Consider the following 13,956-nt stretch of genomic DNA (forward strand, 5'->3'; position numbering starts at 1 on the left):
TCAGTTACTTTTCATAGCGAGGTATTTGGGCATGTATGTGTTAAAGAAAAACAAATCACATCTCTCTTTCAGGGAGCCTAACACAGTGCTGTCTCGGTAAATGCGCTGCACGAAAATGTCATCGTGGGCACAAACAACAAAATCACACCATTCTATGCCTGTGAGGAGTAACTGTCCCTGGACTTGCCAATAATAACAATGGCTCTCCTTCAATTTGTGTAGGCCATGGTCAAATCTCAGGAACTTGCAGTCTATATAGCTGGCTACATTTGGGCATTTCATTTCAACCAGACCAAATGATGGTCGCTCAAGTGGGTCATAAACCAGTCCATCAGGCGATGCACCCAGCCAAGGTGCGTCCGGGTGCACGACTAGCCCACACTTGGTCAGATTGAGATTTTTTAGAACCGCATAGTCCTTCAATGCACCTGCTTCCATTTCTAGCCCCCTTTTCATTAGCGGTGTTTGTCTTGTCCCTCTGATAATTCTTTCTGCCAGTTTTTCTGCTGTGCTTGTACCTCTTACATGGCTTACCTCCCGGAAATGTGAAGCAGTCACTCTCTCCTTCCTCAGGGAATGCCACTCGGGTGTTGCACTTTGGCATCTTGTTGCTTCCTCAATCTGGTGTGACTGTGTCAAAGTCACAGACAGAGAACTGAGGTGCAGCTTTTCTTGATCCGTCATGATGGCGAATGAACACGCTGTTTGTTGTAGATGGTAACCTTCCAGTGGGACTTTTGGAAACGGTGGTGCATCCTCATGGATGACAACACTGTCAGGTGGAGGTGGTGGGTGTTGATATGACAGGATACTGCCAGTTTGTACCTTGCCAAAAATGGAGTCCACGAGTGGTTTGTCAGATGTGATGTTCATTCTGCAGATAAGGGGAAGAGAGTCTGGTTCCATGTCAGCATAGGCAGGTAGTGGGTTGAGGGTTGATGGGTCTGGTAGCTCACCACTGTATCCCTTGTAAAGTGTAGATCTGGAATAACAATATCAGGCCATTGTAGGATTCTTATAAATTCTATGTGTAACTGTATAGACTTTAGACTATCTAATAGTCGACTGCGTTGTGTATTTCGTCGTAGCGGTACAGCCTGATCATGACATTTGAGATAACCAAGATGTCACTACGCAGCAGGAAAAGTACACAGACTCACTAGGAAATACACCACTATCTAACAGCTATCAGTAACATATATTTTGAAACGCATTGTAATCTGCCTATTTAATTGGACTCTGCACACCTAATTCCGCTTGCCGAAGTAGCATCTGGTTTGGGCTTCACTACAACCATGGCATCCACAGGTCCTGGCTTCACTCCCTATTTATTTATGAAATGGTATTAGGAGAGATGCTAGTATGCATGTGATACAACTGTTTGGTATTGAAATGATACAAACCATTGTACGTGGTTTATGCCACTTCTGCTCGGTTTCAGTGCATGAAAGTACAGGAGGGACGACAGACATGCCACATTCAGAGTAATGGGCAGTCTGATAAAGTAAGGCAACCAAATGATTGCATATCCCACACCCAGCCACACAGGAACAGTAGCTTTTAACAAGCATAACTGGCTGTGAATCACGTAATGTCATCTGAAATACACAAAAGCATAATTTAATGTGTTTTGACAGAAGAGGGTCTACAGCAGCAGCAGTAGGAGCAAAACCAGTTCTTTCTTCTTTTTATTGGTGTACACTGAACTTTTTTGTGTATACTGCACAGAAAACTCTCTTAATTTGCATGACCATCAAACTTAATTTTAAAATCACGGATCCATAATTTTTTTCTGTTAGTCTGACATTTCCCAGGTTGCCAGATTGTGTATGAAATACACCCTACACATTTACTTCCTTTCAATTTAGCCTAAAACTTTCTGTCTTAAAACCTGGCAACCCAAAACCCAAATAAGGAAGTGGGTGGGTGCACACTGCTCAGCCACGGAAAGCAAGCGGGCTAGTTGAATAGCCTACTTCACAAGTAGCTGTTGTCAAATTGTTAGGGAATAAATTTTGTGATTAACACATAAACTGTTATTGAGTGTTGTTGATACACAATAGGAAACTTGTGTCCTTGGAACATCATAATCTGGCAGCAGCTTCGAAGTTTTGGAGGTGGTGGATACATAACTGGCATGCGTACGTTATGTTTAGGTAAGGTAAAAGCAACGATCGAAATGCAGTGTTGCAAAGAGTTGCTCAGGTTTTGCTCCTAATTCCTCTTGAAGAGTAGAAACATCAAGTACAAAAACAAGGAAGTTGGGCCTTATGTTTATAAAGAATGAAGTAAAGATGACAGGACAGTTTTGAGTAGAACAACAGCAGTTTGAAGAATAGCTGAGTGGAATATTTTACTGTCTTTGCAGTCATCAAGTCAGGCAAAAGTAGTAATTATTATAAACTCATTATTGTTTACATTTTAAACCGAACTCCAATTTGTTTAACAGACCCAACAACAAAGCATGGCAATTCCCACTCAGCTACCCTGTTCTGTATTAGGCTACCACTGTTCAGCTTTCGTGAAAACCATAAAGGTGGCTCTTAGAAATTGTAATCAAAGCTGAAATGTGGTAACGAGTCAAACTTTTGTTGAACGGAACCTTAAAAGTTCAACAGAACTTTGAACGTGTCTCTTAATCTAGTCCTACTTTCAGCTGGTGTGGTGGCTTTAGCTTCTTCATTGAGCGGTAGCAGTGGGCTCTCACAGATATCTCATTTGTTGCCCTGTTTTTACCTGATACTTTAATAAAAGTACAAACACACGAAGTGAGAGGTATATAATTAAACTTTATTTAAAGCATGATTAACCTGAAGCAGGACGGAGTCATGACTTAAAACACCAAAGCTAGACTTCTAGCTCTGGCTAGCTAGCGTTAGCAAATTACCTTCAAAGTTGCAAAGAAATGAAGAAACGTAAAATTTAAAGCCTTTATCTAATTTGCTACGTGGTGTCGTACTGGATGCCCGGACGATCCTCCGGATATCGTTAACAGACACTTTCGGCAACTCCAGCAAACACCTTGTGAACTTCGTCTCTGCCATCGTAAATGTCGACTGCCAGTGTTTAATGTTTTCTTCCGTTAACCGGAAATGTCCAAACATCCTCACGCCAATGCGGAAGTGATGCGTGCATAGAGCCCATTATAAGATGAAGAGAAGAGGAAATTCAAAGGTGGGTTTTATGTTTATGTTTAACCAAATAACAAATGTATAAAGCGTTACAGCTTCTCAACATGACAATAACGAGTGTAAATTGTGTAATTACGTACGAATCGAGTCGGTGATATTAACCGTCTACAAATATATTTTAATTTAATAGGTAATTATTGTAAATAAATGCTTAACCAGAGGTGCCATGCTGGTGTACTTTACATTAGTCCACAATATCTTACTGTATGCAGTTGAACAACGTGACTGAACACTGAACAGTGCACAGATAAAATAGTTGATCACTCGTTCTCTGTGTTTAAATGATTGCGATTACCTGATTCTGCCCTAAGTCATATACAGGTCATTCATTTTAACAGAGAACTTTGTTGAAACTCAGCAAATGTGTGTTTGATTTTTAGATCATGAAGATGATGGGGTAATCTGCCAGTGCTGGTCTCACTGATCATCACACATCTGAAAGTCTTCCTGCATCCTCAGCTGTGAGGCAAGTATCATTACAATGAGTTATTTGAGTTCTTTAATCTTATGATATTTTTTTCTGGTGTGGTTGAATTTTTAGTCCTAAGAGTTTATTTGCCATAATGACAGAGTGATGCCAATCTGGATAACCTAGCAGGCACAGGATATAGACTACAACGTCGGTCAGACGTTGGATTTTGGTTAAAAATGAACGATCGGCTCGGAATCCTTTTTTTAAATCCACATTGAATTTTGCTACGTTCATTGCGGGTATTTATAAAAATGCAATCGTAAGTGTCTTAACTGTCAGTGTAAATGTTATTAAGAAAAAATAGCATTTAAATGATCATTTTGCTACAATTTTAACTTGAACATGTTAAAGGGTTAATTCACCCAAAAATGAAAATTCTGCCATTAATTATTCATCCTCATGTTGTTTCAAACTTGTAAGACATTTGTTCATCTTAGGAACACAAATGAAGATCTTAATAATGAAATCTGAAAGCTTTCTGACCCCCATAGACAGCTAAGCAACTACCACTTTAATGCTTTAAAAAGTTAAAGTGATTGTAAAACTAATCCATATGAATTTAATGATTTAGTCTAAATTTTGTGAAGACATGATGAACAGGTTGAATTTATGATGAACAGGTTGAATTTAGGCATTTATTCACATAAACATTCATAAATTCACACATCAGTTACGGTAAACAGGAGCTCAAGCATCTTCGCTTGACATGCAAGAACAAACGAGGTTCATTCTCGTGTGTTGCGCAGCACATTTGAGAGAGGTTTGCTCTCACGTGTCAAGCATGTTCGGTTGAGCTTCTGTTTATGTTCGCCAATCATTGTTTAAGTGTGAAGAAAAGACTAAATTAAATCTGTTCATCATATAAATAGGGCTGTGGCGATAACCGCAATATTGCAGTACTGCGCTACTGACAAGGCTATACCCTTCTTGTTTTGAACTTCGTGCATGTGTATTGAATGTAAAAAAAGTTAATAATGATAACAAGACTGTTTATCATGGTGGTTTGTATAGAGGCTTCGCTGATTTGCACTTAAGCCTAAACAGACAGTGAATGAGAGTGATCGACTGAGTGCGTGCGATGACCTGCGTCTGTTTTTGAGGTCAAGTCATATATTCATGAAAAGGTTGCCGTGTCCAAGGAAAGCGAAATATTTGTCTTGTCATCCTTTTAACGTTTAAGGGTATTTAACATGAATGGTGACAGTGTCAACCTGTTCATCATAAAGGAAGCGATCATGTCTTCACAAAATTTAGGCTAAACCATTAAATTCATATGGATTAGTTTTACGTTAAAGAGGTAGTTGCTTAGCTGTCTATGGGGGGTCAGAAAGCTCTCAGACTTCATTATTAAGATCTTCATTTGTGTTCCTAAGATGAACGAAGGTGAACCGAAGTGGGAGAGGGAGTGCGCTGTGATTGGCTGCTGTGAGAACCTGGCAGATCTATAACCAATTCAAACTGAATTTGAATCTAAAATCTTGTTCCGTATTGTTAATATATTTTGACATCCACACAGAGTTGTCTATCCATGCACTGGTCTTAAGCATTACATTTAATGACATTGGACAACTTGTTACTGGCAAAAATGTAATTTCTAATTATCATCTTCTTTAATACAGACGAGAGAGTGTGAAACCATCAGCTGTTTGCCAGGTAAATAGTGAAGTCATAGTGAATACCATTAATAAACATAATGATTATATGGTATGTACTGTATATCTAAATTTTCTGTCTTTTAAAATCGTTTTTTTTGTTGTTGTTGTTGTTGTCCCCAGTCTGCCAAAAAAAAAAAAAACTGTCCAATCTATACCAACATGGAAAAAAAGAATTCTTGGACTTGAAGAAAGCGAGTTCTATTGGCAATCCAAGTGTATTAGTGGTAAGTACATTTACAAACCAATTAAGTTTTGTCTAACAAATGTCAGTATAACTCCCAAAAATATGATAAACATTAAAGGGATAAGTAACTTACCAAAAAATATTTTATATCTGTCGTCATCTACTCTCACGTTTTTTCAGACCTTTATGACTCTGTGAAACACAAAACGTGAACTTTGGAAGTAGGGGTGTGCGATATGACGATGTTCTGGCGCCTCTGTCCCAACATACTGAACAACGCAACATATATTCACATAAAATGTTAGCGCAGCGGAACGGGACACTGCAGTTCACAAAAGTTAAATGGTTTCAGTAAAACCATAGTAACTATGACTGTAGTAACAGTGGTTTTTGGAGAAAACTACAGTCATGGTTACTATGGTTTTATTGTAGCATTACTACAATATAACTGTAGTAAAACCATGGTTAATTTTCGTAAGGGCGTGGTTAATAAATTTTAAAGACAATCAACATTTCTGTTCACAGTTTTAATGAACAGACACTTTTCTTTTATCTGAGATGCTTGTATAGCAACTAAAGGCACCAGACTTTTCCCTACAGGGATGAAATAACAAGGATTCTTAAATTGACCGCAGATTTTGACATCCGCAGAGCGGTCTTAATTTCCCTAAAACAGCTGCAGAAGTTGTACTTCACCTGTGTTTTAAGCAAACCAAAAAACCCGGGAGTGGCTAAATTTTTCCTATCCATGAATTTTCTCTGCTTTGGATGCACGATTGACCGTGTGACTGTTAACAATGCAGTCCCCATGATGGACATGTGCATATGAAAGAACAATGCCGCTAAAAAAAAGGGGGGTGATGTTTCCAATCAGAATTTCTTTCTGAATCCAATCAGAATCTTCCAATTGACGTGTTTACATGACGCATTTTTTATTATGATCAGCCCTTTATCCAAAATATGTGTCCAATTGCAGCTGTACTGTAAGCACTTTGGGTTCCTGATGAAGCACTATATTATTATTATTATTATTATACTGTCTTATTATTTTTGTCTTCTCTAGATGCTACATTGAAGAAGTGGCCGGCAGCCAGTCGAGGGCAGATAGGCACGTCTTATCAATTCGAAGCTCACGGAGCTGAGAAGATCAACAAAATAATTGTTTTTTTTGTGTTTTTTTTCTGTTCAGTTTTTTTGTCTTATTTTTGTTCTTGTACTATATTTTTGTTCTTGTACTATTTGATTGTTCTTAGTAAATAAAAAATGTAAATTTCTACATTTTGGGCTTTTATTTATGTTGTCTAGCAGCTATGGATTTCAATAATTTTACTAACATATAGGTGAACATATAGGTGCATATATACGTGCATATATGTAGGCCTACCTATATAGGTAGCCTACATGTATGCACGTATATATGTACACATATATGTCACATGTATATGTGACATATATAAAATTGGCCGTTTTCCTATATTATATGTACATATATGCACATATATGTGCATATATGTACATATAATATAGGAAAACGGCCAATTTTATATATGTCACATATATTAAAAACCTATATCAAAACCTATATTAAAACATATATGTTTATATAGGTTATTTCCATGTGGGATTGTATGGTAGTCAATGGCGAGAGACAACAAATATTTTGATCTCGTTTGAATTGTGCCCTGATTTACACATATGATGTTTGTCAATTTAAAAGATACATTTTAAAGTCAAGAAAGTCGCAGCTTGATGTAAAACTGCTGAGGTATAAGACTGTGAAAATACGTAATTACAAAGACTACAAACCCCGAAGGCGCACATGCGACGTCATAACTTTTCTCTCAATGAATGAAGCTAACTTTACTGAAGCTAACGTCTGTCTTTTTATCTATAGTCTTACGTTATAATCGTAACGTTACGCCGTCATGCCTGAGTGTTTTGAGCCAGAAAACACACATACGAGCAACGGATCTTGTGACGTACATAGTGCGAGACGAGAGATGTAGTTCATTGAGCGATTTTCACATAAAACTAAACGTTACTCTTCTGTTTTATGACAAACTGCGACTTTCTTGACTTTCATAATTACCTTTTAAATAGTCAAACATCATATGTGTAGTTCAGGGCACAGTTCAGACGGAATAAAAAGATAAGTTATCTCTCGCCATTGACTTCCATACAAATATTTTCCGAAATAAGGTCCCATGAGCCGGAAGCGGAGGGGCGGGACTTAGGCTCTCTATACAGTCTATGCAGGCGGGAAGGAAGTCGACCGGAAGTTGAAGTCGGCCGGGTGCCGACATCTTGTAGCAGAACTTCACTTGCGTTAGCATCCCATTGACTCCCATTCATTTTGGCGTTACTTTGACAGCGAATAACTTTACATCTGAGGCGTTTAAAGACTCCATTTGTCCATTATTTATTTCTAAAGATACACGACAATGTATAAAATGCTCCATTACCTTGTAGCTTATGTTATGGACCCTTAGAAGCAGTTTTTGTAAAAGTAGGCTAACGATTGCGTCATAACCACGCGACTCTCTGTCGCACACTAGAGAGATTACCGTATAGATGGGAGGAGAAGCTCGCATACACTCGGGGGGACGTGGAGGAAAAATGACAATATAATTAATCAGAATACCTAGCAAAAGTTTCTCCTGCTCCAAGCTTATGGACAGCTCCTACTCACACTCTCTGTCTCTGCAAGATTCAGAAGGGAATGATTCAGATTTCTCTTGGCACAGCTACTAGAAGAGAGACGGGTTGCTCACGTGGTCCGTGTAACGCTTTGCTCGGTTTGAGTCTGCGCGTCAGGAAAGGAAGTGCTAAGAAATCGCTGAAAACGGGCTTCACTTGTCTCAATTGAGTTCCAATGGGGTCGCTGTGTCCATTTCTTTTACTGTCTATGAGTCTATGGCAATAACGCTATAACCACCACTTCCGCGTTTGACCGTGATATTCCGGTGTGGTGGGTCATATTTTTTATTTTATTCTTTTTTATTCTTTGTCAGACGTCTTTATTGTTTATTGTGATAAGAAAAAAAAAAACTCAATAAAGTTGTTGTAAAAAAATAAAATAAAAATCCGGTGTGGTGGAATATCCTATCACATGGTCGGAAAAAAAAGGATAGAGCGGACATTGCGTCACTGAGGCGCGACATTTCTTTTCCGGGACGGCCAGTTATTTAAAATCGGAATTTCTCTGAAATAAAAAATCTTTGGAGACTTTTGAGATATTTTAAGTACACAACTGGAGGAAATATATCACACTGTCCAAGTTATTTTCGGAAATTTTATTACAAAATTCCTACATATTGGAGCTTTAATTGTGCAGCCCTAATTTGAATGAGGTTCAATGACTCCCTCATTAAGACAGTGATTTGCCGCCACCTACTGGAGGATCTCCACTGCACTCTGGAGAACAAGGGTACGTTTACATGAACACGATGTGCTAAAAACAGAAACGTTTTTTTTTCTTTGTACAGATGACAACGTTATCAAAAATATCCCTGTTCACACGGATTCCGTAAAAAAGACTAATAACGCTGTATTACGCATGCCAGACAAGTAGTTGGCGATGTGACTTTGTAAATGAAGACAACGGGACTGTGCATACACACATTATTTTACTATAGTTCACTCGAGCTGAGCGCACAGGCCTATAGACACAAATTACATAATCTATGATGTTTTTGTCCGATTTCCATTCTAAGGATGTTAATCTTGATAATACTGTATTATTACTTTGTCTTCTGGGAAAATTTCACCTTCACAAAGCCAGAAACATTCACTATAATCCCAATCTTAGAATGTTCTCCTCTGATATAAAGTAAATTTTACTTCCTTTAAGAAAATGTCAAAACCTTTGAACACAAAGGCTTCGAAAACAAATATCATCCTTGAGTCTGTTGTAGGAACCTTTCATTTAAAAAAGCTTATAGACTAAACACGCAATAGCCTACGCATGTGCATTATGTCACTGTTTTCACAAATTCACATTTTTTGTATTTACACGGAGATGATAAGGGTCTCGTTTTCAAAAACTTGCACTTTGAAACACGTTTTTAAAAGTTTGCGTTTTCAAAAAAAAGTATTTGGTCAGGCTCGTTTATTGCAGCTCATTAATATCAGGTTGGAGTTTCTTCCTCTCTTACGGTGAACTGACTTTGATCTTCAGTTGAAACTGTGAAATACACACAAAAAACATTTTCAACATTTAAACGGACATGTCTTATGTTTTTTTTTTTTCCCCACTGCAGTTATTGCTTTCATGAATGTCCATTATCTGTTTAAAATATAGATTTATATAATATAAAAGACAGGCAGTAAAGGCAGATCTCTCAGTGAGAGGAGAGAGAGAGAGAGAGAGAGTTGTGTGTGTGTGTGTGTGTGTGTGTGTCAGACAGAAGTGTTACCTCTCGCTCTGTAACATTTGTAAAGCAGCACGACTGTCGCTAGCAGATACGGAGAAGCGGCCAGAAGAAAACTGAGGATTTTGAGGACAGAAATCTGACCTGAAAAACAGAAACACAAGCACATTATTCTGCAACAAAGTTTTGTGAGTGAATATAAAACAAAAATATTTTTCCTCCTGTCTCATCTTATCCCACCACCATTTCCCTTTCAGAGCTCTGTATTAAAGGAATAGTTCATTTAAATATTCATAATCTGCTGAAATTTACTGACATTCATTTTGAATTTCTTTCTTGTGTGGAACAAAAAATAGATTTCTAAATTTAAGTATATCTGATTGTGCTAAAGTGAAACTATTGCAAGTATATTTTAGGTACACTTTAAATATCTTGCATTCAAAGACTGATATTTTACAGAGATCATACTATCCTTACTATAATAATATAGGATTTTTTTCAGTTACATTGTATGGACAAAAACACAGATACATTTTTCCAAATAACTTATTTTATGTTCCACAGAAGAATAAAGTTATACATGTTTGGATGATATAAGGGTGAGTAAATAAATAAAAAACAAAAATAATTAATAATTAATGAAAAGTTGCGGGATGTTGTTTATAAGGTGTTGATTTCACTAAATCTCAGTATTGTCAGGATCACCAGCTGGAGAGCCCTTGATAAACACCAGAGGACACTCAATCCCAGACCAGTGCCACTCTGTCATGGACTTCATTACCCATAATCCTTTGCCCGAACTCATCAGCACTCATTGTTTTCAGCTGTGTCTCATTAACCTTGTTAGCTCACCCTTTATAAGCCTGGTCAATTCAGTCATTCATCGCTAAGTGTTGCATATGTCTTGACTGCATTTCTAAAACTTTGTTTCCTGATTCTCTGCTTGTTCAGTTGGATTTCTCTGTTCACCTCAGCTCTTAACTCGGTTATTGTTTGTAGTGATGGCAAAATGAGGCTTCCTGAACCACTGAGTAGTGGTGGTGTAAGAAAAAATGATGTGGACATCGAAGATCTCAAAAATGAAGTTTATTACAGTATAGCAGTGGCAAGGGACACAAAGCACCTTGGGTTCACCGGCGTCAGAATGAACCCAGAACGTCCAAATCTTAAAACTTTTATCCTGTTACAGTTTACAACTCTTAATGTAAATGAAGTTGCTCCTGTTGTGACAGCTGTGGTCTGTATGTTAATGAAGTTGTGACACCCCATTGTCTGAGAAGGTTCTCTGTGTCCCACACCCATTCCCATTCTACAACTGACTACCATTTGCTCAGGATGTGATCAACCCAAATAGTCAAGAAACAATATAACTTGACTGCCGTAATCTCTATGATAATTAAGCCATTTTGGGGATGAGCTCATTCTAAAATATATTCAGGAGTGGAATCTGGGTCGAGGCAGACTACAATTTCTTACAGTGGTGAGATGAAGCCTCATGAAACATTGAAGCTTCTCAGCCCAGTGGTTCACTAAAGGGTTCATTTCTCGAGGCTTCATTTGCTCACACCACCTGGTGGTCAAAGAGTGTAAAACAAGCAGATCCATTACAGGTGACCTGATGTGATCTGTGATCAAGGCCGGACTTACCATTGAGCTTGACTGGTCTCTGCCTTTACACATTAATGTTTGTTTTATTTGTGCAGTTAAATGCCAGTCAGAAATTATTAGCTGCTTTTCCACTGTCGAGCCAGTACGAGCGAGGGCTATAAGCCGGGGCTAATAGTTTCCGACTGCGATCTTAGAGGCCATAATTAAACTGCATAAACTGGTATTTTTTAATAATTTTACATATAAGAAGGATACACTAATTGAATCGCGTCTGCTCTGATTAATTTGAAATCGCTACTTTTAATTCTCATGTTCACGCCTCATTTTCTTTTCAGCGGATGACAGTTTCTATTAATGTTCCACTAAATAATGCGATCTGAAGAGTTTTGAGCGCTCTCGCCCGTCTCATTGTCGTTTTTGCTCCATCAAAAGCCACTTTTCCACCGACTGGCCAAACCGTCGTCTTTGCTGAACCGTTACATTCGGTGCTGATCCGGCCCAGCCACTACAGAAAACGTTGTGTATTTTGTGCTACTCCATAATGATGTTCTAGTTGAGTTCATTTGTAGGAGAGTTTGTCAGCCTCAGTTTAAGTCCTGCCCTGTCTGTGATCCACTGTATTTTGCGCCAGTTAAGGCTTAGAAATAATTTAAAAAATATATATTCCCACATAGACTAATCTATTTATATGAATACAATGTGTATTTTATGATGGTATATAATGATTGTATTACATAACTGTGTAATAAATGTTATAAGAGCCAATTTAATATGTTTTCAATTATTATTATTCTCATCTTTTATTCTGTTTTATGTGTAGTGCTGTATTATTCAAGAATTTACTTGAAGTTATCCTGTACTGCATTTACTCAAAGTTGTCCTTGTATATTTTACTTTAAGTTAGCTTTAAAGCCACTCCTCCTCATGTATTCATACAAGTATATGCTGTTTTAGCTAAAGGGATTGAAGAGAGGAAGGAGAAACAGTTATCTCACCGTCTGGCTGTCAAATATGAGGAAATTGTCTAAATCAGAATCTAAGGAAGATATTATACAGATTTAAAACATGTAAGATTCCTCAGGAATTGGAGACATTACATACTTGAGCGCGGTTTGGAAGATTTGGCCGAAAGAATTTCAAAGATGTTTCGTGTTTTTGCCTTTTTGTGTTTGTGAAAATGCGCAACTTTAACGGACTGGCCGTGTATTTTTGACGCAAAAGACACTTCAACTCCTAATAGAAGCAAGAAAAAGGTGGCTTATTCTTGTTTCTATAAATGTATTGGCTTGAACAAAAAAGGGGTTTCCAAATGTGTGTGAATCAATTATTTGGTCATAATACGCAGAAGGGCCAATATTATTATTCTAAAACTGGAAAGTGGCTGGGTTTAAACCATGAGTTTATATATCTGTCAAAATATTGCGCCAAGATTCGAACCGCTTCCTGAACCAGTCATCAATGACGTCATTGGTCGAAAGCGATACAAGCCTCGATACGAGCTTCACTGAAAGCTTCCGGGATTTCTCGACACACACTCCGAAGCCTCGGCACAGAACGTAACATCACTAATAAATACTGTGTTTGGATCCTCAACCTTCGTGTCTCCGACCAGTACATGACAAGTATATTTTGCATGTGATTTGATGGTTATGCTTTCGTTTATGTGAAACAATAAACACTGATGTCAATAACTGAGTTTGCTCCAGCAGAAATATGAGCCAGAGACTATAATATATAATAGTATATAATAATGGTGTGGCGTTTCTCATTAAATCATCTCACCGTTAAAGACTCCAGTGACTGAGATCCAGCTGTGGAGTGACTGTCCTTTCTCTGTTTTACAGGAGTAGAAACCCTCATGTGACTTTGAGACAGTAGTGATGCTCATCTCTCCTGTCGTCTGATTCTGGATCAGTGATCCGTCTTTATAGAAATCAGCGCTGAGGATCGGGGAGTTTGTAGATCGATGTAAACAGTGTAGAGTCAGAGTCTCTCCCTCAATCACAGGATCAACAGAACTCTCCAGAATCACCTCACCGTCTACAAACACAAGAAATACATCAACAGATGCTAGTGATGATACAGGCTGTGTTAATCAGAGCCATACTTCAATTATTAATAAGATCTGGAGGGTCAAAATGTTCACTACCGTTAATCTGAGAAACTGATACTTTTATTCAGCGAGGATGCATTATCAAATGCATTGATCAAAAAAGACATTTATAATGTTACAAAAGTTTTATATTTCAAATAAATTGTTATTCAAACTTTCTATTCATCAAAGAAAAAATAAATGTTTTCCACATAAATATGAAGCAGCACAACTGTTTTCAACATTGATAATAATCATAAATGTTTCTTGAGCATCAAATCATCATATTAGAGTGATTTCTGAAGGATCATGTGACACTGAAGACTGGAGTAATGATGCTGAGAATTCAGCCTTGATCACAGGAATAAATTACATTATATTCAC

The 13,956-nt window shown here is 37.8% G+C and overlaps 2 protein-coding genes across 3 annotated transcripts in view; both read right to left on the reverse strand.

Annotated features, from left to right (window-relative positions):
- Window positions 1-3,044, reverse strand: LOC308705378 (uncharacterized protein; the record flags this gene model as incomplete). The annotated part of the gene is made up of 5 exons (XM_081390357.1): window positions 1-982; window positions 1,248-1,324; window positions 1,404-1,496; window positions 2,651-2,742; window positions 2,960-3,044. 5 exons carry the CDS (start codon window positions 3,042-3,044, stop codon window positions 1-3), a joined length of 1,329 nt encoding a protein of 442 aa, XP_081246483.1.
- A 3,677-nt stretch (window positions 3,045-6,721) lies between these two features.
- LOC308687128 (Fc receptor-like protein 5) overlaps window positions 6,722-13,956 on the reverse strand; it is a 38,628-nt gene continuing 31,393 nt past the window's right edge. For both annotated transcript variants that reach the window (XM_081359392.1, XM_081359391.1), the window contains 3 exons: window positions 13,263-13,520; window positions 9,918-10,016; window positions 6,722-9,685 (listed from right to left, as the gene is read on the reverse strand). In XM_081359392.1, the coding sequence (XP_081215518.1) occupies window positions 9,630-9,685; window positions 9,918-10,016; window positions 13,263-13,520 (413 nt within the window). In that variant the 3' untranslated portion in view covers window positions 6,722-9,629. The remainder of the gene's footprint in view (window positions 9,686-9,917; window positions 10,017-13,262; window positions 13,521-13,956) is intronic.

This window comes from Scardinius erythrophthalmus (genome assembly GCF_964197995.2).
Source record: "Scardinius erythrophthalmus genome assembly, chromosome: 2".
NCBI classification, from domain to species: Eukaryota; Metazoa; Chordata; class Actinopteri; order Cypriniformes; family Leuciscidae; genus Scardinius; species Scardinius erythrophthalmus.